Raw genomic sequence first — 26,062 nt, forward strand, 5'->3', positions numbered from 1 at the left:
GTCACTATAATATTAATCGACAAAGGAAATAATCATGAAATGCTTCATTGGTATTTTGTTACCTTTGTGAAATGTGCAGATTGAGGCCGAGCTAAAAGTCACAAACTTCAAAACTTTTTTTTTTTTACATATTTGGGTTTAATAAGGTCAGAAGAAAAAAAGACATTAAGAAACTATTATTATTTTTACACAGACTGCGGTGGGGGTGTGCGAGACCCCAAACGACGAGATAAATCACAAACAACACAGCGGGCCGTCTAACATCTCTACAGTCTGTTCATTTGTAGATCTCTCAAAACACGCACAGATTCGCCCTGAATTAAAGAAAAACCTATTGAGAATGAAAAGACGGGAACTTCAAAGCTCTCAAGAACAGTAAAAAAGTTTTCAGCTTCAGATTAAACGAAGAAATGACAGTCCTACGGTTCTGTTGAGTTCATGCAGTATGTACAGTCAAAGGTGGGACGAAGCAGCACAGTGAGATTCACAAAACCAGTTCCTCTAGTTTGTGTCGACTCCTTAAAAATACACACAGACAAAATGTCTCGTCACAAACTTCAAGGTTTCTCTGACAGAAGTTAAACTGCAGGTCTTTTTTTGAGAGGATAACTGCAACTGTTGTATTAAAAACAAAGAAAACAAACTATTTTTTAATTTTCCCCTCTGCCAGATGTTAAAATTACAATAATTTAGGTCTTATAATTCTATACATGTATTAGCCTTTTGTAATAACTATCCTTTTTTTTTCTTCTTAAAAATCTAAACAAACACCTAAATTGATATGAGAGAGGCAGAAAACCTACATGTGACGAGGATTATTCCATTTCTTTACAATTTGCACTTTTTTTTCCTGACTGAAAACCAACAATCGATGAGAATATACCGCAGCACACTCACGCACACACACTGAAAAATGTCTTCGCTTCCCGTTGAGAAGTACAGGTGAAGGTGGCACTATATGAAAAAGCTCAGACAGTATAAGGTGACAAACGCCAATCGTTCAGGGCTTCGACAGATAGTGACTTTCACGTCCGATAATCTGACGATCAGGCGCCCTGAGCCCGCTGCTGATTGGTCCCGTGGAGCGAGGTATGAATCAAACGTTTCATGCAGTAACATCAAAGATTTAACACAGCGCCAAAAGAACAAACTGAGAGAAAACAGGTAATGACACGGACGTCATCTAACGCCTTCCTACTCTGACAAACCAGGGCGGTACCTTCAAACTGATTACGTAATAGTATGATTCTTTTCTAAGGCACAAATGAATTTCTTATTTTCTCGTATTTTCTGAGAATATCCATCTTTGAACTTTTGTTGCCTCAGTAATTTCTCCCTTAAAAAGATGCGATTTTGTCGTTGCTGCAAAAACAAAACTTGTCGTCACATAAAACAAAGAAAATTAGACTGAAGCCTCACATACAAAAGTAACAGAGTGCTGCTCTTCATTCAAGTTGATTCTTTCTTCAGTTTAACTTTGACAAGACTTAAAACTCACTGAACTCACTTTAACCATTAAATGATGATGAGGAGGGAAAATAGGAGAATAACCAGCCCTTCATCGCCGCGGTAACCATTGAGATGAAGGACCGAGCCGTCTACTGCTTCGTGGCGGAGGCGTCTCCGGCGTTCTTGCCTTCTTTACGCTCCACCTCCATGTTGTCGTCTCCCAGCTCACCCTCCTCCCCCCCCTGGAACATGTCGTGGGTCCACTTCGGGCTGCTGCCCCCCCCTTTCCGGTAGATGAAGCGTCCACGGCGAGTCGGAAAGGAGCCCCGTCCTCTCCCGCGGTTGTCTATCCAGGTTTTCTCGCCGTCACGATCATCATGCTGGAGGGGGACACGGAGAACGTTAAAGCTCAAGATCACGACAAGAAAATTCTGAAAACAACAAAACTGTGGACCAAAGAAGAAAAAGGTTTAGATTCCTACAAAAATAATCCCTCATCACTTATGACCCACTAGAGGAGTGTGGAAATGACACCAGGTGCCAGATCGTAAGCATCCAGTCCAATGCTCGTTCTACCTTTAAGGTTTAAGTTGGTCCTGGACTGAGTGTTTTTGCTCTGCTGGTTTCGGTGTGACGACAGCGAGAAGAAACTGTTCTTTCAAAAACAACAACGGAGGCGTGATTATCTAAGAAGTCATTCCATTCAGTTCATGAGGGAGAAAACAACATTCTTTGGTGTCATTTATTGAGAGTTAAATCCTAAAAGACTAATCTGCGTCATCACACGTGCGACCCTGTGGTTTGATGCCGTCTGTGCCGGCGACGTGAGCAAACACCACCATGACTGTCGTCACATTTTTGATGCAAATGTTGCCAAAAGCTGATCGGTTGATTCATTATTCTCACAGCAGACATATTGACACGTCGTAGAAGATGAAAAGAACGTGTTGCTGACAACATGAATAATAACTCTTTTCTATTAAAGTGTCCCAGTAAGTCATGACAGCAGAAACAGTAAAACTGAAGCAGCAACATGAAACTCAGCTATTAGTCATCTTAGTGTTTAATATTTTATTAATACTGTTTAAAATGTTGTCAGGGACTGTGTATTAAGGCCTTGAAGGAGTCTTACCAGGTAATACTTCCTGCTCTTGGGGGTGTATTCAGGGTCCCACTCCTCCTCCGGAGGACGCACCGGAGGATTCATATTAGCAGGGTTTCCATTGCTGTTGTTGCCTGGATAATTTCCCCTGTTCCAACCTCTCCCTCTCACTCTGGGGAACTGGAAACAAAACAACAGGTGGATTCAAACTTGCAGTCAAGGCACAAACGTTTTCCACAGTAAGGATGGAAGAATGTTTTATAAACTTTGTCCATGTCAGAGTCGAAAATCGACCCGGGGACGATGGGAACGACACAACACACAAATAAAAGCCATACTGATGAAAATCAGGCATTTGTTTAGTGATGAGGTGCAGTTCCACTGATTTGCGCTACATTACCTTCATAAAAATCAGGTAGTGCATGGAATATGTATGATAGATTGTCATCATCATTATCATCACCATCCATATTATGTTCCTTAGCATTAGGAGGAAGGAACAGAGCAGAGAAGCGCAGTCTACTGTGATGCCATTAGGACAGAGAATCGCAAGAAGATGAGATGTCAGTACCTCGGTAAAAGGAAAAACAAACAGCAGCAGAAGAGATGAACAAAGCTCAGACAGGAACTTACAAATCCGCGGCCTCGGCCTCTCTCTGTGTTGTGGCCCTCGTAATCTCGGGGGCCTCTGTCTGCGGGCCCGCCGTAGTCCCGTGGAGGATAACGGGAGTGACTGTAGCCCTCCTCCGAGTGCTCAATCCCCTCCCCCATGTACTCTTTACCTCTGAAAGGTGGGGGGTAAGGGGATGGGGAGGAGGAGGAGGAAGAGGAGGATGGAGAGCGATCCCGCTTCTTCTTGCCCTTCCTATGAGCACAAATGTAAAAGGTTGGATGTGAGTGTCACAGAAAAGGCATAAACATGAATTTAACAGCTAAAAACATCGAAGTCTCAGGAATGTTTGATGAGTGGTTACGATGGTTACAGGAGACATGGCCGATGTTTTCACCTCTTCCTCCTTCACAACAATCTGCCCTACATTTTTGTATAAATGAGACATCCCAACTCTTCCCACTTATCAAGGAGAGATGTTTGCTGCATCTTACAATAGCCACCAAACACAAAAAGAAAATTGAGAAAAATAACAGAGATTAGCGTGTGAGCGTGAAATCTTGTCCAGGAGGAAATGTGTACAATATATTTAATCAAGTATTGTGTGAATTTAAAACTGCTCTGTGCCTGAGAACTGAAATAATATCTATGATTATTTTTTTCTTTCTTTATTTTGGAAGCAGTGGCGCTTTTAGGTGAAAGTGTCTCCTGTAAGCGGAGAATCTACCTGCCTTTCCACAGATGCATAGTACTGTATGTTTTAAACATAAAGGTGGGTAACTGCACTGACCTGCACTCCTAAATTAATGGCTCAAGTTTAATTTGATCGTTTGAAGCCTCGCTGTTCTCTGGTCCACTCTAAAACACTCGTATCGTCGCTGAATTTTCTATCTCAAGTGGCTGCTCGTGCTGGTTAAACGTTTCCTGCTGCTGTCTCATATTAACTGTTAATTTTGAAGGTGTGCAGGAAATGAAATGTCTTCATCATTGATCATCAAGCAGCAGTAGAATGTTTAAATGATACTTGAAAGGTGAAAAGAAGTGGAGATGAATAGGTGGTAATGTCAGAATGTCAGTCCTCCATCGTGGCAGCATGTCCCCTCTAACAGCAGCAACCACTCCTCCAAACATTCAATAAAAAAATCCCCTATTTCTCAAGTGAAGACAGACTAAACATACTTGGATTTCTTGTGGTGTTTCCCAGATTTCTCAGAGGACCTCTCTCTGCTCGGCCCTCGAGAGCCTCCTGGGCTCCTGCCCCCTTCACGCTTGAAGTCGCGCTCCTTCCCAAACCTCTTACGCCTTTCAATATCCAGGCGAAGGTCCATCACGTCGCCTTTGAACTTTTGACTTGAATCCTGGAGAGATATGCATCTGTCAGCCATCTCAGCAGCTGTTTTCAGTAATGACTGGCAATTTTTGAATGAAGCAATCAAGCGCACATCATATTCCCATAGAGTCAAAAATGCTAAACTGGTGACAAGTAAAAAGCGTGACAACATGTGCAAATCCACATATACAAATACATAAGCACAACATATATAAGCATAGTTCCCTCTAGTGGTTAAGGCAAAATGTGAATACTGACAATTATTACATTACATAATATTACTATGATGGGTAATGTAGTAAAAATGCAGTAAAAACTATGTGTAGCAAATCAATTATAATACAGAATTCTTATTTCTTAGAAACGACTTAACAATTCAATATTAAAAGTGTTTGTGGAAACCAGCAGCATGCATGTAGCTCATTAAAATAAACTGAATTTCACAGTTTTTTGTGGCTTGATTTTCTTTTTAGGAAAAATACTTACAAGGTAAAGGCACTGATAAGCGTCCCTTGAGAGGCTTGGACTCAGGATCTTAATTCACTTCCTTTTAGCCTTTGCTTGGGTTCGTACATACCCAATCAATAACCATATCTCATAGGCTGGGGGGCTTGCTTGGCACTTACAAAACACAATTGGGCTCTTTTGATTTAGAAATATGCATCCTTTGAAAGAAAAGCACAAAGCTGAACACTGCTGCTTTGGATCGTCTCAAATTTGCTTGTTCCAAATACGTCAAATTTCAAAAGGGCTGGTCACCTTGTAGCTCGTCTCCTCCATATCCTCAAACAGGTGAGAGTGCCTCTTAAAGGCACTGGGGGAAACATCGATTCTCCTAAGAGGTGAGGAAAAAGCCCCGGTGTCAGCAGGCAGTGATTGTACAGAGATGGAAATGCTTTGCTGAGGAAATAACTTCTGATCAGATGATTAGACGTCGAGGGTACCTGTGGATTTCTGGGCTCTTCCTTGGCTTCATCATTTCTACCTCTGCTGCTTTTCTTTGGTACATGGCAAACCGCTCACTTAGAGTCATGTCTGAGGAGTGGAAGTGTTGAGCTGCAAATAAAAGCACAAAACACTATTATTCCACATACAGGAGCACCATACACACAACGTATTCAAGTGAAGAAATGCCCAGTGGGTCTCGTCACCAGTGCGAACTCCTGCTGTCTCGCTACCTGGAGTCTATAGAGAGTGGACAAGACCTACACAGATCATACTCTACCTTTGATATAGTGCACAATTGAGACTATGTGCTGAGCAAACAGCTCAGAGGGACTGCGGCGGAGCTGAGTGGACTGAATGTGCTGGAAAATGGAACGAAACTCCGGATCTTTCTTAGTGGGATTGAGCAGCTCTCGGGGCATGAGGCGCTCTTTAGAGAGGGACGAGCTGGGAGAGCAGAAGAAGTGAGGAACATTGATTAAAGTAGTACAAAAAGGCTTTTAAGCAAAAATATCTACTATATTGGCCCAAATAAAGGACGATGTTATAATCAAGGAATATTATTGAGTATTCAAGTCGTCAGATACTCTTTTTGAGTAGAGTTCATAGATAACAGAACAACCGGTCTGTAACACACACCTGATTAGAAAGTTGGAAAAGTTTAAATATCACAAAAGTGTTTTTACACCTGTCTGAGGTGGAAAAGTGAATAAATCATGACGTATATGAAACATGTGCATTCACAAACCCCACTGAAGAGATGAAAACATCAGATTGAATACATGAAGTAAACATAGCTGCCATATTTCCATCATGTTTTTGACAAGGTTGTGCGGTAAACTCAGTAGTGAATACAAACGGGTATTACTTCACATTCTCTTTTGCAGATTTTCTGGAAATTCATTTAAAACATTCATGCAATATTTGGATGGAAGCTTGACTACAGAAGAGAGTTGCATTATGAGTTGATTGTGGTCTCTTCAAGTATTTTTGTGGTGAGTGTGAGTTTCCAATGGTGGTGTGACTTGTTTTTTTATTTTTCTCTGACGTGTGAAAATGAGTCAAACGTGTTTATCAATGTCTTCACTGCAGAAATGGACAATTACCAGGGACTCAGACTCAGACTGAGAAAATCACTTCCTATTGTTTCGCAGAAACTGACAGCAGTCTGTGCGAGTGTGGGACTGAAAAGACGAGCTCCACAAATCTGCTTGTATCAGAGAAAAGGCGGTTAGTATGAAGATCTCTTAGCTGAAATTATTTTGATCTTTCATCGTCTTGTATTCGGGCCAATACAGCGGCACAGCAGTGTAAGGTTTATGAATGGATGTCACTACACATACCTGGGCATTTCATCTAAAGAACCGATTTTGTGTTCAAACTCCTCCCTTGATGCAGACAGGCGTCGTACAGGCGACTCCACACGAAGAGGGTAAGCTCCAGGGAACAGCGGCCGCTCCTTCTCTCTGGAAGTTGCGGGAGGGGACGGACTCCTTCTGGACTTTTCTTTCTTCTCTTTCTTCTTGGACTTCTCCTCTTTCTTCGTGTTGTGCTTGCGGCTTCGGTACAGCTCCTCCTCCATGTGATCTATGGGCTCTGCGTCTTCAGCGTCTCTCCGGCTTTTCTCTTTCACTGACGGGTAGGACATTGAATAGCTTGTTGGCTCATCCCCCCATTTCCCGAAAATGTCCCGAGCTGTGAGGGTGGGTTTGGCCTCGCCATCCCCCTCGATGTCCCTCTCTTTCAGCACGTGAGACTTGAGGAACTCCTCTTCTCCAGCATCAAAGAAGGGCATGGTCTTGTCTTCCTTGGAGTCGCTGAATGAGGTGGATGAGATGTTGAAAAGTTCTCCTTTCTCTAGTTCTCTGTCTGTGGTGCTCTGCTCCTTATCACGACCGTTCTCCTTTTCAGCGGCCTGCTTTTTGGTATCATTCTCAGCCAAGAACCTGAAACAGAGAACCAAACTGAGCTTTAGTAGCTGCAACGCCAGGTATGCGGCTAATGTGCTTACTTCAGACTGAGATATACGATGCAAGAGGGAAAAACACGACTACACAAGTACGACAAATTCTCACAAACTGAAAATGAACAATGGAATACACACCAGGGATGGGCATGCTTAAAACAGACAGTAGAGACTGTATTTCTAATGTTATTTATTGAATTATTAGCCTGTTGTCCTGCTGTCTGTAGATCTAATCTTTATTCCTCCTCTGCACCAAACTGGCAAGCAAGTAAACCCCAAGCAGAGCACCAGAATGGTAATATGAACTTGAAAAGGTGCATAATACGTCCACTTTAAATAAGAACTAACAATGCAACTTAGTTTTAACTGGGCTAATATGTAAGGAAAACCTGGAGTAACTGGACTGACGATCACATGTTGGCAGCGTTGGGCACATTTCCAGCTAATTCATCTAAAAAGTTTGGTTGGTCAATGGCAGCGGGGTCTTCTTTGGCTCAGATTCTCAGTCAAATCACACTTAAACTTTAAGAACTTTAAGATTCTGCACTGAACTTGTACTTGTTCTGGTTTTAATTTCCTACCTTTATCATTTTGTAAAAGAAAAATTAAAACAATGAATAAATATAACAATATAATAATGATAAATAAAATGCCCATCTCTAATGCAAACAGTACAGACCAGGACTCACAATGTGGTAATTATACTCACGTAAACACCTCAGTGCACAGAAAAGGACAACAGCCGGCTACATTTTCAATGCACTTAAAATCAGGAGTCCTATGTATTCCTTTTTAACCTGTATTCTTCCAAGGATCTTTGAAAAAGGCTAAACATGTTTGAAAGAAAAATAACGTTCATAATTTGTTAGGAAAATTAAAAATAAAACATTATAATTACAACAAAATAACCTTTAAAAATAGTAATGGACATACTTTTTGAAGGCAGCAGAGATCACAGTCTTATCTCCAGCTTTGGGGTCCTCCTTTGAGAAGAATCCAAAGCCGCCAAAGGAGCCACTTTGTCCCGACTTTGTGGGGCTTTTTGTTTGAGGAGACGATGCGCTGCCGATGGTTTTCCACAGAGGACCGCTGGTCCCTGGCCCTTTGCCCTCAGCATCATTGGAAGCATCATCCTTCTTAGAGTCTGGGCTGGTTCGTTTAGGGCTGGCGTCATAGTCAATCCATTTACCTCCAGATGCCTTCTCGATGGCGCTGCCGTCTGCTGCCTGACCCGATTTCTCTGCCTGACTTTCAGCCAGCTTGTCCTTGGCATCCTTGGAGCCTGGCTTGCCTTTGTTGCTGCGGTGACGTGGTGACGACGAGCGGGACCGCGAGGAGTAGCTGGAGTGCCTGGAGCGTCGAGATCTCCCCGAAGACGAGCGGTCAGAGTAGCGGGAGCGGCTCCTGCTGCCTGAGCGCTTCTTGGGTGTGCGTGAGCGTGAGCGCCCCCTCCTGGGACTGTGTGAGTGGTGGTCCTGGTCATGGTGGCGATCGTGCCAGCCTCCACCGCCACCCTGCCAGTTGGACTTATAGCCATAGCCGCCTCCTCCTCTGTTCTGGTAATGGCCACGTTGGTAATAACCTCGGTTTCTGCCGCGGTAGTGGTACGGCCTCCGGTAGCCTCGGTTGTAGCCTCTGAACCCACCTCTGTTGTTCTGATAGTCCCTGGTAGGGTAGTTTCTGTAGGACGGAGAGTGAGAACGAGAGCGGGAGCGAGACCTGGAACCTGACCTAGAAATAAGAGAGAAAGGACGGAAAAAATAATGTTTAGTAGGTTTAGCATGTGGTGCCAACACAATTTTCAACCTTACTAGTCAAGATCCAAACAGTAACTGTAACCGCAAACTACTTCTCCTGCGGGGAACAGGGATGTGCATTTAAGCAAGAATACTATTCAATAATCACTGTGAACTAGTAAAAGATTCTTTGAATATTGCCACGCCACCAGATGGTTGTAGCTCATTCAAACTTTTCTACATTGTTGTTCTTAATCGATTATCTGTCGCTTTTATTGCACGTTTTACTTATGGCAGAATTACATGTTTGAATTAGGTATTTGTGTTAAAGCTGACTGTGAGCTGATCTCAGCCAACAGCATCTTCTCACCACCGAGGCAGACGACCCGGACCATGAGCGGGAGGAGAATGGAGAGGAGGGACAGCCGGAATAAGAGCTAGGCTAACCCAGCTTGTACCCAAGGCTGCTCTCGGCCAATGTCGAGGGGATGCAGTGAGACTCAGGCTGAATAAGAAACTAAAAATCACAGACCGTTTGTGTCCAAATTTTTACACAGATGTGGCTTCATATCAACACCACATATCCAGCTGCAGCTCCCGAGGGGCGTACTACCAGGAGCCGGCAAAAACAAGGAAAACATATTTCTATAACAAGTAGATAGTCGCATAAACTATTTGATTTTTTTTAACTTAATGACGATTCAAATTTTCAAAAATCATGGCCCATGCCGAATGGGGAACTCTGCACCAGTGAAACCACAAGAACCCTGGAAAAACACTGACCGAACACCACAAACAGAGATCAGCTGTCTGTGAACATCAGACCAAAACATGTCATTCAACTAAACCATCCATTTTTAGTTTATTGTAGCAAAACTCCAGATATAGATGATTTACTAGAAGAAGCCCAATAACAGAAGATTCATTATCTATTTTCTTAGTTATCAAAGCTGTGTAAGTGAACAGTCTATTGAAAAAAAAAAAAATTCAACAATTACCAATTAACTGTTTTTCATTTTTGTACAAAAATGTCAAACTCAAATGTTCAAATGTGAATATTTGTTGGTCGTCTTCGTCATGTTTCAGTGAGATAGTAAAGTAACTTGAAGACGTCACTTGGGCCTTGAGAACTTTTACAACAACAATTATCTCAAGTTAAAGGCGAAACAAAAAACAAAAGATTGTTAGTTGCAGCCCTTTTTTATATTATACACATATAAAGACACTGCTCAGGGCTAAAACTTCTGTTATCTGACCAGAGGATGCTGGTTGTCACCGTGGTTGAAATCATATGTTCAGAGGAGCCCTGACAGGAGACTGTGTCCTACTATGATCCTGCCTCGGTGTAAATCAAGTCAACAGGGGGCAATATAAGCTCAGCGACAACTGGGACCCATTTCTACTGAGCACAGCTGGCTCATCCTGACAGTGAAATGGTCTGCGACAGCTGCTCTGTCATTCACTCCAACAGTGTAAATCTAAACAAAAACCTACGTCACAAATATCTTAACTAACTCAAATAATGACATGTATAAAAAATAAATGCAAATATAAAAATATGACTAATAATATATACTTGTTAAAGATAAGATAAGATAAGATATTCCTTTATTTATCCCACAATGGGGAAATTTAAAAATTTAAATCCCTTGTATTTGCATTAATTCTGTTACTGACACTTTATTTCCGCACCTTTTCTGTCCCCTCTGTTAGTGTAACAAGTGCATTTCCCCTTTGAGGGATAACTAAAGTCTCTTATCTTATAACTTCAATTTGCAGAAACAAGAGTTGATGACACATAGCAAAGGAAAACACAGAAACTGTGGCCTCACTTATAAAAGAAAGTAATTTCCAGCACACTAACCTGCTTCAAAACACAATCTTTGTACTGCAGAGAAACGTAAAGCAGCCTGTAAATTCAGAGTAATTTCTTTGCTTACCCCTCGCACTTTTTCATCGGGATAGAGCAGTCCTGGACTGTGCAGCAGTACAAGTAAAATACAGTGTGCTCCCACTAGCAGGACAGCCTGTGTCGCCTTAGTGTATATATGTTGGGATAGAGGGTGCATCCAGGACACAACCTGCTCTAATCCACAGAGGGAGGAGGCAGGAAAGGGGGAGGGAGATGCAGTGAGACCAAGAGTACTTGCTCTCTACGCCTTTCCCTTTGATAATCATTGACATGCAGTGTAGCAATGCCCTAGAGGGAAAAACTCCACTCCAACAACTCAGTGTCTGAAAGTGCTCGACCTCTGAGCTTCAAATGCAAATATGGACCAACAACAACGAGGCAGCCAGTCTGGTAAACACTCCCTCATTTTAATACGGGAAAAACATCACAGTAAAAAATAAATGTTGTATTGGGTGGGTTCCTACACATTCAGGCTATTTCCATGTTTCCAAATTTAATGACCAAACATTTTGTGAAGTTTTAGTGTATAAATGATATATAGTGAGTTTTTTAAATTTTTTTTTACTTATTCCAGAGAGCTAACAATCAGACCTGGACTATCTAACTCAAATGTATGCTCATGGCCAAAATAAAAATATTTTGTTGCAAAAACATGAACCAATTTTCATGACTTTTCTGAAACTTTAGATTTGATTGTAAAGTATTTTTCCAGGCCTGGAAATAACGTTTTCATATTCCATGGCCTTTCCAGGGTTTTAATGACTGCAGGAACCCCACAAATACAAAAGATGACTAGAGGTTCCTAAAAAGAAAGAAGGTGAGCTGATGCACATCGCCTGAGGCTTTATCAGCCTACACAGGAAAACATTCATGCAAATTGAGAGGTAACCTAGAATGAGCAGGGTAGAGTAGGTAACAGGAACTAACAACAGGCTACAGTCTAATTCGTTATTTCATCCAGAATCATTTATTAATTGTATTTCTTTTGAAATTAACAGAATAAGAAATCTTTTTTTAATTCCATGCATTCTTTGTTCTTGTCAAAATGTGGCTCCTATATTACACACGATCCAAATGACAGTTTGGTCTGGCTTTCAGGTGTGTTATATTAGCAGCAGCTAACGTAGCCTCGAGCGGGGATGAGGGACGGTTTCCAACTTCACACCTACAATTTTATTTCCCAAAATTTGAAGTCTGATGTTGACTCAAGTGACATCAACTGAGGCAATCTATCAGCAACTATCAGCAATTTAACGCCACTCCTTCAGGAGCCACAAAAGAGTTTATACAAATGTATTTATTTTTTATTTGCACACACCAGAGATTTCATTTTCAATTTCTATTTTATCTATTCTTAAAGTCAGTCTTTCATAAAACTGATTTCAAGACATTATATGGGTGCAGTAACTGTACTTAAGGGGAAGTCAATGGGCCTTCACAGGAGGGCTTTAGCACTGAAGTGAAATGGCTGCCATGACAAAGCAAGCAGGGAGTGAACACACAACTGAAACTTGAGATGCTCATTTCCTTGTTGCTTTGTGTTGTACCACAACAGACATTAGCATACCAGTGTACTCAGTTTGTTGGTGTCATTTTAACCACAGCTGGTATTTCATAAAATCTATGAAGACAGACTACAATTATAATATAAATTTATGCAGAAAAAAATAGGCTGTTAAAGCAGAGACTAAACCGCCACCGGTGCTGCAAGTGAAAGGCTTTGAATAATAGGCAATACCTTAGCCAAATTAATACCATGCATTGCAAGATTTGCTCTCCTATTTTGAACCACTTATATGGTTAAATGTTTATAAATTAACAAAAATCCTTAGTCACACTGGTAATAACATGACTAGCACAACTAAAAGCTGTAGTGCACATTAAAAGAACAGAAAAAAACTTTATTATTATCAATTATAAAGTTCACTCTAAAAATACAATGGTAACTAAAAATCCATACAACATTCTCTGGTGACTATATTCTCCACACACACACAAAAGGTAAAGACAGCTCGTGTCACTGGATTTACCTGTAGCGACGTTTTCTGGATCTTGAGCGGGAGCGGCTTTTAGAGTGAGATCTGGAGTAAGATCTGGATCTGGACCTCGATCTTGAGCGGGACCGAGCTGGAGAATCTGGAGCCTTTGACATCTTTGCACTTAGGCCAGTATAAACACTCTTTTCCTTAAAACCATAACAAGAAAAAGTGAATTAGTTTTACTGATGATTAAGAGGTTCTGTAAATGCCAATATTTTTATGTTCTTGAGAAGAAAATATATTATACATATACATATTCTAGAGTTGCATGTCGCCAGACCTGCTGACAGGCTGGAGCTGGACAGTGTACATGACACCTTGTTGCCAATCATCAAAACCCTCCCACCAACAGCCCCCTAAAGCCCCACATGACCATGAGCTGTCAGAGAAACGTAAATCAAAACAAAAGCAGCGACCAGACAGTGGCCGACAGGTTAGCTTTACAACTGTAGCAGACAGCTGGAGCAGCATGTAAACACGCGCCGGCAGCACAGCAGCGTGAGACAGGTTGAACTTCTGTGCAGCAACATTTGAAAGCTGTTGCTGAAGAGGAGTGAAGGCTGTCTCAACGTCAGACACAACTCCATCTGAATAGTGCAGCTATCAAAAGAAATAACCATTTTAACAACAGGATACAAGCAACAACACAGGACCAGATCCTGAGGAATGTGTCACCTTTACAGCAAAATACATCCGACGTGCACATTTTTCATGTGCACAACCCACAAACTCAGCCCTGCTGCTCATCCCACAAATGCATGTTCCTTACAAACGTGGCACCATTTAAAAGGGAAATAAACAGGGTTTCCAACAGTATAAGATTTATTGCTAAGAAGCATTGTTACAACACACAAATTTCCTTACTTTTTGTGCTATGTTTAGTTCCCAAAATTATCAAGACAATAATAATTGGTAGCAATCGTAACAACTACTTTTGATCCGACTACAACGGCTGACAAGAAATTTTGAGGAGGTTAAGAGAGACACTACATTAAGAATAAAGGAGGCCGAACCAGACAAATCACACATTGTGCAGGTACGATTTGTTGTTTTAAAACTGTAACCACCAAAAAGTATCCACCACTGGATATCTTCCATTAAGCTTACTGTGACACTGCTGCTTCACATCACTCTTTCAATTATTTAGACAAAAAGTAACTCTGAGTAAAAACAAACAGTGCTGCGGTGAAGTGACCTTGACCACCAAGATAACTGGTTAATCAGCACTGACTGAAAACAACAATCTCTGAAGAGATAAAATGGTTTAAGAGGTCACTAGAGAGTGTATGACTTCTCCCATCTAATCTTCAGGACAAGTAAAAATATATTCTTTATCTATATCCTAGTTTCTGCCAAGGGGAAGAATATAAAAACTAAAAGTATTTGTTTTAGAGAGTTTTACAATTTTACAAAATAAAACTTAACAGCATTTGTCTATGTTGCTACCCATTTACCAAAATGCCACTATTTTTTCTCTTCATGCATCTCCTCTGGGAAATGGAGATCACAGTATCAGAGTCTCTTACAAAGTCTCGCTTTAATGCAGCAGGGCGAGGAGAGTGCTTTTATTACAACAGGGACATGAACCAGGATCTTAATGTTGACAAGGATGCATCCACTGTCCTGGTGACGTCAAACTGAAGTCTGAGGCACTCCCTTTGAGACCCCTCTGAAATGCACAACACAGGCTTTTCACCAAATGTTGTTGACTCCTGCTTTCTTTTATGTTTGAAGGGACAGCGGTTGCTATGTGCCAAACAATGGTTGCTGCAAGTTTCCCCAACCCTAACGCAGACCTCATTTTTGACCACCTAGTCCATCCTGGGGTTCAAAAGGCCCTCGGAGGTCTTCTGCTGTACCTCAAACATAAAATACAGTTAATTAAGTAATAAAAAAGCATGTCTCTGCCCCCCTCTTTGTTAGGTAACATTATGAGTCATATGGCTGACCAGCTTTTACTGGGAGAGTTTAAAATGTAGAGCTGTGCACAGTAAGGTAGCATCCTATAAACGGATATAGAGAGACCTTATAATAAGCCTTATGGTTAACAACTGGGTGTTTTCCAGAGTTTGTATTCATAGCATCATCTCTAATTCTGCTCTTCTCTGAAAAAGACCCTGCAGACTTCATGTATGCCCTGAATAATAATCAAAGGGAGGTGCATGAGTGACTTTCACCACATTATCTACTGTGTGTTACCAAAGCCTGGCACTCCATCTGAAACAGAAAGTGAACGTGAGCATGAATAAAGGAAAGTTTCCCCCATTTCATCTCTGCACAGTGTCAATGACAGAACAGGAGGCAGTCTGGACAACCACACGCCCTGCAAAAGTCTAATACAACACAAGGTTCCCATGCAGTGAAATGTAAATATGCCTCTGTAATACTTTTCTACTTGTTTCTCCAGCTTGTGTGCTCTGATGTAGAATTGGTTCTGGTTATACTGAAATGTTGCCAGTCTGGTTGTGTGGGTTGATTTTTAAATGTGTAAGTGTGTATCAGTGATCAGCACATTAAAACTGTGGAGGCAAATATCTGAAATCAAATCTAATCTGACTGGTTTGATTATGATGTAATTACTTAAAGTTAGGATCAACCTCTATAAGGGGATTATAAAGTAGTATTAAGATCTTGATGCCTATTTGATTATATTGGACTGTATAATATACCTAATGCACATGCATTACTCTTTAAATCACTCCTAAATATAATTAACAGGCATATCTCTATCTGGACCAATAAATTGCCAAGCATGTAAGAGCGAAAACTTTTCACCATCAGAGGAAACACTGGATTTAACGTTCAGTCCGGTCAATTTGGCTGTTTATTCAGTAAATATCGTTTATAACTATAATTTAAAGCAACATTATATTATGTATATACCGTAGAGAACAGGTGCCACTGGGTTACACGTTTGCAGCAAACTATGGACAAAATAATGTCGAAAATGTGTAGTTAGTTTTGTTAGACGTGCAGCTGCGGGGACACACGACACTACAGCCAATACCAAAGTCCAGTGAAACTGATTCAGGGTATCGATAATGCTCCTGAAAGCACGTTAACGACATACCTAACGTTACTCAATATTTCTCCGCTAGCAAACCAGTTGCTAACTTCAAGCTACAAAACGAAATTAAGTTGCAATTACCTGTTCCCCGTTTTCACAAGCCTGGACGAGGTTCGGATTCTGTGAATAAGTGTTTGCCGAAGTAGGGCGACGTTTTGAGGCCAAGCTGCCCGATGTGGTCTGGTCCCTGCTCCCCTTCCTGGTTTCACCGTAACGTTACGGAGCGACTGTGAACGGATGTTAGCAAACTAGCTAGCTAGCTAGCAGCACAGTTAGCAGCACGGCTAGCAACAGTTTCTGCGCCTTCAGAAGAGACCAGGGGCTCCTATCGCTGTGTCACTCCCCATTAGATATATCCGGGAGTGTCTCCGTGTGTTTGTCAACTGTGCTAAATGTGTGTATCTGGCTGCATAGACATTAAACAGCAGCTAACGACCGACAGGCAAAATTAGCTCACGATGCTAGCTGTGTACGCTCGCTAACGCTAAAATCTCGCGAGATTTTGCGTGACTAAGCGTAAATGCCCCGAGGGGGGCAGGAAGGGTCAGATTTCCCCTGTGTGTGTGTGTGTGTGTGTGTGTGTGTGTGTGTGTGAGGGTGAAAATGTAGTAGGGCTCATTATCTGGCGCTGTGTGCCACCTGTGGCGCAGGCACGTAGCTGGATTACTCCTTCTGGGGGCCCGGGGGCAGAAATGAGCTGCAGGGCCCAAATTAAACATTACACAGCAGCTCTGTTTTTTAAAGAAATATAACTCACATCCCAGCTTTTCATTGATGGGTTCCTTATTTTGTGTAAGGCTTGATGTAAAATGAGTCTTTTCACCAGATCTCCTTCCTGGAGATCCAGTAATAAAGCATGACCTGTCTTAATATTGGTGTCATATATTCTCACACTTCCAAACAAACCCAGTAAACCTGCCAGCAGACATCTCAGACATCTTGTTTCCCAAAAATCTAAATAAATCACTCAATGGCACCTGTTGTTTTATTTGTTGCTGTGCGGAAATCTACATTTCAGAGCTGCAACATAACCGTTTTGATAAGCTATTAATCTTTCTAAAGAAAAAGTCAAAATCCTCCGATTCCAGCATCTAAAATGTGAATATTTTCTGGTTTCTTTCCTCCTTTATGAGTGAGCTAAATATCTTCGGGTTGCAGACTGAAAAAAACATTTGCAGATGTAATCTTGAGCTTTTGGGAAACACTGACATTATCACCATTTTATAGACCAAACAAATAATCAGTTAATCAAAAAAATAATAATCAACAGATTAATCTGCAAAGAAAATAGTGCTTAGTTGCAGCCTTACTACATTTGTATTTAAGGAGGCTTTCTTTATGTCTGTATATTGATAACTTGTAAACCCAGAGTGCATTTTTAGTATCTCTTTTGTTAGACTATTAGAAATGTTTTTTAGAACATCAGTCAGTGAAACCTTTGCACAAATGTTGATTAATGTGGTTTGTTTGCATACAGCATGTAGCTCAGGATCCCCTCACACTGATTATTCTTTTTGGCTTAATTACATCATTAAAATAAAATTAGACCTTTCAACAACAGCTGTTTACAATCTCCTAACATCTCACAGCTTTAGCGATGTTGTTTCTTTCTAGTGAAACACTCAGCTGTCTTGAAGCTGAAGTCGTTGTCGGTCGTGGCCTGTGCTGTTTGTAGCAACGTGCACTATTTTTATCAGACTAAAAGCCTCATAACGCCTCCTATCGCAGACACAGATTCCATCCTGAGCATCACTCAGGGGCCACTTGGCCACTTAGTTGGTTACTAAAGTTATATTCCGTCTCATCTCGCTGACATGCTCTCTGTTGGAGATGTGGGAGACCCATCACAAAGACTTCTTTCATGTTAGAGTAGTAAAAATCTGCAGCCTGATGGTGTTTTCCCTTGAGGAGATCAGTAATAAATGGTGTGCCAGTGTCTATTTAAAGCTAGAGAATGTGTTTTATTCTTTGAGATGTTTTTAAACAACATGAAGACAATAAAGTCAGTTCACTTCATACTACAAGCAAAATGAATCCTCTTGTTGGGAAGTGAACCGCCTGCGCACCTCAGAGAGCTTTTAAATCCCAGCGAGGAGGAAATTAATCCTCAACAACTCATGTCACCTTACTTCATTCTTTAGGGAAACTGTGTCTTTTAATCTCTTTTGTGGGCAGATTTTTCACCCAGATGTGCTAAACGATATGTCAGTGCACAAAAGGCTTCAGCAAAAAGACCAATAATACATATTGATACATAGAAGAATAAGTATAATGTAGTCTCAAGGCAATACTGTGTGATAATGTCATACTCTCTGTCCCACAGTCACGTACAAGTACAGTTGTTTATGTGTGCTGGCAGTATTCAATGTCACAATATTTGCCTAAATGCCTAAAGACTGCGGAGATATTTAGATATATTGTATATACTTGTATTTCCTATTTTACTTAAAGGAGCAGTCGGCGATTCTAATCCAATACACTTTTTTAAAAATCAAATTCAGGGAACATCTCCTCACTGTTGTCTAGCTGTCCGCTCTGTTCTGTGTGTGCCGGTGATCCGGCGGTCGTACACAAGCCTGGTTCTGTGAAAGGGAACTTGGACCGAGCCTGTGGATGTACTATAAGAACTGGATATCAGACCATAAGAACTGGATATCAGACCATAAGAACTGGATATCAGACCGCTGCTCAGCCTTGCTTCCAGTTTTTCCCAGTGGCCATTTGTGGTTTTGCTATGAAAAAACCACTGCGGCCCAAAAAGTATTTTCTCTTTAGAGCACTTTCTCTAAATAGCTTTCTAACTAGCTAAATATCAATAATCTGTCTCCAGAATCATTGACCTTTAATGTGTGATTTACATGTTCTTTGTATTTTTCCTTATTTTTAATAATATTCTTGTCTCCTTGTATTCTTTTCCTTCTTTTAATTGGTGCAATCTTTCCAATATTTTCCTCTGCAAGTGGCAAACTGGGTCACCTGAACTGTTTCATCCTGAATCAAGAGAAGCATTTTGTTTTTGAGCTGCTTATTTTCCTGATGCCTTCAATCCAACTTTCTGCCCTTCGCTCTGCAGGACAGTAACATGACATCCAGTCCAGCGTGCATAAAAGACCTGGTTTGAATTTTCACAGCTTCACATGGCACGCCGTGATCACGTCACCCCTCGTTGACCTTCGACGAAGGTATGCACACAGTTCCTATTCACTGTCATTTTCCTTTGCAGCACAGGTGTTGGACACTTGGACGTGCCAAAGTTAAAATTAACCCCGACAAAGCGCACACATGGCTCCTTGTCTGTCACTCACTGTTACAAGCTGTTTATGGTCTCACTGGAGGTTTGAATTCCAAGGGTCAGAGGACAGCTTTGACCAGTGAGCTCATGAAAGTGAAATAAAGTCAGTATGATTAAAGGGATTGTAGCGTGTTTACTCACTGCAACATGAGGCCCGGGGAGCATTTGTGTCACCATTAAAAATAGAGCAAACAAGCAACAAGCTAACATTAAATTAATGCAAAAGTATGGTACGGAAAAAGGTCCAAAATATCATCTTTTATTTAGTGATATTTAGTGTTTTAGCGTTTCTGTTTTTTCTTTAAAGTACAAAAAAAGTAAATGGTAAATGGTCTGTATTTGTGCGCCTTTCTAGTCATTTCAACTACTCAAAGCGCTTTTACATGACATCCTCATTCACCCATTCACACAACATTCATACAGGAGGAAATCTAAGTACAAAAAGTTGTTTCTCTTTTTTTTTTTATTAATGCCTCTCCTTGCATTGTGTTATCAGGATCGTCCATAATTGAGGTTTCTTCATTTTGGATAGTAGAAGAAAAGACACAAAAGACTCTGTTTTCTCAGAGCGAAGTGAGAACTCAGCAGTGCACTGAAATATTTCCAAGGCGTAAAAAAGCACAGCTGCAAAACATGACAGAGAGAAAAAAGAAGGAGACTCACCTTTCGGGGTGGAGAGTGAGAGTGCAGAGAAGAGCAAGATGTCTCAGCGTCCTCATTTATACAAACATGCGAAGAAGAAGCCTCGGTGGGGAGTGTAAAGAACGTGCGACCAACTGTCTGACAACCACTTGATGAAATCACATGTGAATTATAAATAGTTCACTCTCAAGATGCTTTTTCTGTGATGCTGTTTGAAGAAAGCGCCTGTGATGATCTGGGAATTACAGGATGTGAGACGCCTGCAGATCTGCTACTGCTGCTAGTGGATCAAACATCATGTGTGACGGCATTTAGATCATTTCATTTGTCATGTGAAGGATCGGCAGGTTCAATCACTCTGCAACACGACAACATGTTTGGGGTTTGTATCGTGCAGCTTTGTGCGAAGTCAAGTATGAAATTAAGCAGCTAGTGGCCTCAGTTCATGTTTGGTGTATATGATCCACGTTGTTGCACACATTCAAACATGGATCGACCACTTTCACATCAAGAGGGGAAACGTTTGCAACAGGACAAAGTCATTCTCTGAGTTAATCCCTCTATGTGAGCTATCTTGCTCAGTTTGGTTTGTATTTTTCTAATGCACATCTTGTCCTGATGGTCAAAGATCAGCCTCCATTGTGACAACATGAATTTGACTATGACTCTACTAAAATTTCATAATACTGAGCAGAGTTTTAACAAGATCAACAGCCGATAGCCTCGCTGGCAGCTCTGTGAGGCTGAACTTGGGCACAACAGTGCTTTAAGCTAAATGCTAACATGCTGACAATGTCAGTTCTAACACACGTCTGTTTAGCAGGTATAATGTTTACTATGTTATGTTCACTGTAAATGAGAAGCTGTTCTCAACTGATTTTACCTGGTAAAATAAAGGTTAAATAAAAAATAAAATAAAATTAATCTACAGATAAAGTAAGTAAGACAAAGTACTGGAAGAATTTAAGTTTTGACCTGGTGATGGAGGATAAGTTGAGGGATCACCAAGGTGATTACAGTTCATACTGAGGGGAGCATGAATGTCTCAACCAATGTTTCATGGCAATCCATCAAATAGATGTTGAGACATTTCACTTAAATCCACAAATACAAACCTGTTGGTGGCTTTAAGTCATTGGGAAACATCCTCTGTGCAAAACTTTGTGCCAATTCAACTGATGAATATGAATGTCATGAGAATCCATCCAATAGATGTTGAGATATGTCACTAAAAAACTAAAGTGTCAACCTCGTGGTGGCACCGGATGAAAAGTCAGAGGATCACCAAAGTCAGTAGTGATTTCAGACGTCATTCTGCTGTGTTGCACCTGTCTCACGCAGGTGAAACCAGAGTAAGACTATCACGCACACATCCACTGAACAGACAAACAGTAGAACATAATAGAATGAAATGAGGTGCAGTTCTACTCAGACATAGAAGTAAACAGGATGTAGACTGTGGCACTGTACTGTACGGTGAGAAAGCTTTCTAATCATAAAGTCACCATCCAAACCAAAGCAGAGCAGATAGAGACAGCATGTCCTCCCCTCGGCTTTCTGTCCTGAATCACGTCCTTGTGCCAGATGGCAGCGTGGCCACAGTGAAGCAAGGTCCAGTGTATTTTGTCAGATGTGATCAGCCATCCACCCTGTGACACATGCACTGTGACCGAAACCGGCTGGCCGCTGGACAAAGTTACCTGGAGCTGAAGGGAAAACAAGAGTAAACCACAAGGCTTCTAGTATTTGTTTGCTAGAGTGTCATTATGGCAAGTGGACAGCAAATCTCATGCACGCACCTTTGATCGTCTGGCTGGATCACACCTGAGAGCTGTCTGTGGTCAGTTCTCCTCTCTGTGGCACAAAAAGCCAAACAAACACAGGCTGCTAGTGAAAACAGAGGGACCCTGTTAAAACCTTCATTCTGTCACACATACGATCCTGTTTCCCAGAGACCAAACTGTCAACTGTAAAAGAAAAGTAACATTAAAAGATAGAAAATGTAGTTGTTTGCAGTCGCTCGTGGCTCACAGAGGTGTAATGACACCAAGTACAGTCACTCAAGTACTGTACTTAAGTGCAGGTTTGAAGTACTTGTGCTTAACTTGAGGCTATTATAACAAAATATAAACTAACTAACAGCTAGTAAATTATGAGGAGTGGATTATAGAGTAAGGTTTTCGCTCCACAGTTACCAGCAACAACATTAAAGTGATGCTTACACATCAATGCAACACTAATTCTAATCCAAATATTTATTTGATTATGATGATGATGATGATGACGATGATGATGATGATGATTATTATTACTAGTGTCAAAAGTCTGGATATCTGGGCCAGTGCTGCTTAAATTTGTGTCATTCTTTTTTAAAATACATTTCTCAGAGTTTCCTTTGACTTTATTTAAGCATTTGAATTTCACTGAAGTCATAATCTCTGGCTAGTTGTGCTTTAGAGTCTGTGCTGCCACCCTCTGGTCTCTCTCAACATGTTACTCTACAGTGCAGCTAAATGACTATGAGCTCTGGACCTGCATTTATTTCTGCTACAATACTCTTTAGTAATTTTTGGGACTTTTCACTGTCACTGTCTGTCTGAAGGAGCTGAAAAACACCAATAACATGAAATAAGTTATTATAGTTTTATCAATTTATTTTTATTTCAGTGTCAGGGGTATTTGTCAGTGGCAGATGTTAGAAGTTCAGAATTGGTACTACAACACAAACACAAACACTTTCTGAAGGCAGCGGACTCACAATCATGTGAACGTCCCAGTCTCAGTAAACGCCTCCACATGCTGGGTGTCTTTACAGATTTGATTGTTTTTTTGTAAAGTCTAGTTTTTATTTTTATTTTGGTCTTTTCACACTTAGTTGTCCTATAAGAGATCACAAGCCAAAAAGGTTGAAAAACACTCCTGTAACCTTTTACAATTTACCTGTAAAGTACTTTATGAGCTTATCATAGGCGTTTCATGTAAACTCTTAATGTGAAAGGTAAATAAAACTGTGAAAGAAATGTAGTGAGTGAAAAGTAAAGTACAAGTACCTTGAAACTTAGTAGTAAATGTACCAAGTTACTTTCCACCACTGTCTAACTTCCCTTGAGATTCAATATCGTTCATACAGTTTGTTTATTTACTGTAATTGTGCAAACAAAATAAAACTAAATCTGGAAATATCAAAAAAACAGGAATATGGAGAATTTTGACATCTAATGTTTCCGTATCTAATGTTTGCTAATGTTTTCTGATGTCTCCACATGAAGGGATGCAGACAGACAGACGGACAGACGGACAGACAGACAGAGCCGAGTCCCTTTCATAAAGCTTTATTTCACAGATCCCCTGTAACAGGAGGCCGAGGCAGCCAGGCTCATTATACATTTACATACACTGTCTGTGGCCAGTCCTTACAATGCTCCCCATGTTAAATAACTCAATAATTCAAGACAAAAACAACAAACACACACACACACGCACACACACACACACACACACACTGTTCAACTTAAGATAACAATAACAATATCATAACGACGGTAATAATAACACCCATTGTCAAATATTATGTATTTCCAGGGTCTTATACTGTATTTTCTAAAATTTGTTACACAGTCAGTCATCTTTAAGGTGCACCATAAAATCTGTATGTGACGCTTCAATAAAACTTGACAAATGCTGCACCATAACACGCGGTGGAGACAGAGAATACTTGTTGTTGCAATTTTTTTTATATTTCAGATGAGAGTTTGTGGTTTTTTTTTGTTTCCAGGCAGAGTTTTTCTCCTCCTCTGTGTCCTCGGCCGCAGATACTGTAGATGTGAATTCAGCGCAGTTCATTGGTTGTTTGGCACACTGTTTTTTTTTTTTTAATAAGCCGCTGTGGTGTGGCATGAATCTCATAGCTCAAGCAGAGACATAAGGCGCGTCTCCATGGATGTGTGGGGACTCACAGGACCTCTGCGGAAAGACAGAAAAACAGGCGAGATGGCGGTGAAAAGTTTTCTTTCAATAATTGTTAAATGTGGAATCGAGTTTTTATTCTGTCTGCATTAAAAGCCCACATTAAATGTATTGATTCTAGCAATAAAAGATGAATAAAAGACCTCTTATGTTACAGCAGAGTATGAATACGTTTTCATTTTGACTGATATATTCTGTCTTATTCTAACTATGAGCATGATTGCACGTAGAAGTAACTGCATGTGCATTTGCTTTAAAAGAAATCTATTCTATCTATCTTCTACCTTCTAGACATTAAGTGCAGAAATCGAGTGTTCTGCGAGGTAAAATTACTGTTTTTTTCAATGGAGTCTGGTGGCTTTGAAGCAAGCGAAGAGAGAGAGAGAGAGAGAGAAAACGGCTTAAGTTCCCCGTCAGAAAGTGGTGAAAATATTCAAAATGTTGTATCTACTTAAACCAATGTTGATTTTTTTTTTTAGGTGGCTAAAACAGTACAGCAGTACATCGCTTAGCCTGCTTCTCCAAACTGGGGGCAATAAATTGACTATGGTTAAGTACCTCACACAACTCCATTTCAAATAATACAAACTGTCCCTTCAAGGTATTGATGTGGAGTTCTTGACATGAGACAGAGCTTTTATTGATCACAGGATCATTTATAATTCCACAGATTTGAATATTTATCCTTCTTCTTAAAAGTCCAAAGTTTAATTTGATGTGATCTGGCCCAAACACACTGCATCTAAACTGAGCCTCTGCTGTGTCATCGGTCTGATCTGGTGTCTGATCTTCACCGTACCTGCGACATGCTGAGGCTTCATGGGGCCTGCTTTCATCAGGAAGGGCTCTCCGCCCTCGAACGCCAGGATCGGCTCGCTGACCAGCCCGCTCTGAGTCTGCGCCGGGTTACCGCTGCTGTTCAGCTGGATGATCTCCTCGAAGTGAGCTGCCTCTCCGTTGGCTGAGACGCCGTTCTGGTGAGCGGCGGCCTGCACGCCATTTACAACAGGAGCGGACACACTTTGTGACGGGCTGAGGACTGCAGCGCCGGGACTCTGCAGGTTTCCAGCTGCAGAAAGAATAAAAATAAACAATAAATCATGAATAAATGAAATTATTAGATTTTCTTTCAGACTGTTAATATGGCATAGCAACAAAAACACGAGACAGGATGTGATAGTCACCCTTATTGAGCTCTGAGTCCTTGCCGTTGACCTGTGGAGAAGCTTTAACTTCTTTCTGTGATTATAACAAACAAAAAGACCTTTGTTATTTCAAAAAGTCAACAGGAAATTTAGTGTCTTCAAGCCTGTTTGAAAAGGAATCACACCGACCTTATCTCCTGCATCACTTTTGCGAGTCCTCTTCATTATCTCCTCGAGGCGCTGTGCAGATCAGACAGAGAGATCACTCAGTTATCTAGTGCTTTTTTAGCGTGGAGACAGCACAGGGATGAACTCCAGAGGGACTCAATGAACTCTGATGTTTTTTTCCCCTCTCTTTCTCCTCACCTTCTTCCTCTCCAGCCGCTCCTTCTCTTCTTTCTGGAAGTGTTTCTCCCTCTCCAGACGCTGCCGCTCTGCCTCCTCACGGGCTTTGGCTTCAGCCTCCTCCCTCTGAAAGACAAGACAAAGACATTAATACGAAGCTGGCAAGTTTGGATTTCAGCAGATATAAAAGTCCAATAACACATGCAGCTTTCCAGAAAGTAGCAGGACAGCAGTCATTTTCAGCTGAAACCTGCTGCACAAAAGAGTTGGGAGAGTTTGTTGTTCTTGTTTCCCTCTGAGAGGAAACACGAAGCGATTGACAGCAGCCCAGTTATCAATCACAGCTGAACCTGTAACCAACATCCTCAGTGAAGGTGCAAATGTATCCAAAAGTCCTATTTTGTCCCCATTACTTTTACATGTGCGGTTTGATTTAATCGCTACTAAAAGTACTGAAAATAAAAATGTCAACATTTCACCTCTAATTATTTCAGTTTGTTCACACATATATTGATT

General features: G+C 41.0%; 2 protein-coding genes across 6 annotated transcripts in view; both read right to left on the minus strand.

The window, feature by feature from the left end:
- Positions 1-123: 123 nt before the first annotated feature.
- On the minus strand, positions 124-20,146 carry thrap3b (thyroid hormone receptor associated protein 3b). 2 transcript variants are annotated; one of them, XM_070846356.1, is made up of 11 exons: positions 20,112-20,146; positions 13,081-13,235; positions 8,336-9,133; positions 6,780-7,382; positions 5,717-5,883; positions 5,436-5,547; positions 5,251-5,326; positions 4,341-4,519; positions 3,185-3,416; positions 2,582-2,731; positions 124-1,829 (listed from the first exon to the last, which is right to left on the minus strand). In XM_070846356.1, exons 2-11 carry the CDS (start codon positions 13,200-13,202, stop codon positions 1,599-1,601), a joined length of 2,670 nt encoding a protein of 889 aa, XP_070702457.1. In that variant the 5' UTR covers positions 13,203-13,235; positions 20,112-20,146; the 3' UTR covers positions 124-1,598. The 2 variants fall into 2 exon arrangements, with proteins under 2 accessions (XP_070702457.1, XP_070702456.1); XM_070846355.1 differs by lacking the exon at positions 20,112-20,146 and adding an exon at positions 16,238-16,626.
- Positions 20,147-23,406: 3,260 nt separating this feature from the next.
- The window catches only part of LOC139215691 (MAP7 domain-containing protein 1-like), a 36,307-nt gene continuing 33,651 nt past the window's right edge, over positions 23,407-26,062 (minus strand). For all 4 annotated transcript variants that reach the window (XM_070846728.1, XM_070846727.1, XM_070846725.1 and 1 more), the window contains 5 exons: positions 25,568-25,672; positions 25,391-25,441; positions 25,241-25,295; positions 24,856-25,125; positions 23,407-24,053 (listed from right to left, as the gene is read on the minus strand). In XM_070846728.1, the coding sequence (XP_070702829.1) occupies positions 24,043-24,053; positions 24,856-25,125; positions 25,241-25,295; positions 25,391-25,441; positions 25,568-25,672 (492 nt within the window). In that variant the 3' untranslated portion in view covers positions 23,407-24,042. The remainder of the gene's footprint in view (positions 24,054-24,855; positions 25,126-25,240; positions 25,296-25,390; positions 25,442-25,567; positions 25,673-26,062) is intronic.

Source organism: Pempheris klunzingeri, chromosome 16 (genome assembly GCF_042242105.1).
Source record: "Pempheris klunzingeri isolate RE-2024b chromosome 16, fPemKlu1.hap1, whole genome shotgun sequence".
NCBI classification, from domain to species: domain Eukaryota; kingdom Metazoa; phylum Chordata; class Actinopteri; order Acropomatiformes; family Pempheridae; genus Pempheris; species Pempheris klunzingeri.

Coding starts and splice junctions, on each gene's coding strand:
- thrap3b (XM_070846356.1), bottom strand. CDS start 13,202: ATGTCAAAGGCTCCAGATTCTCCAGCTCGGTCCCGCTCAAGATCGAGG. Junction 7,383..8,335: donor ATCTCTGCTGCCTTCAAAAA/GTATGTCCATTA, acceptor TCTCTGTTTCAG/GTTCTTGGCTGAGAATGATA. Junction 5,548..5,716: donor AATTGTGCACTATATCAAAG/GTAGAGTATGAT, acceptor TTTTATTTGCAG/CTCAACACTTCCACTCCTCA.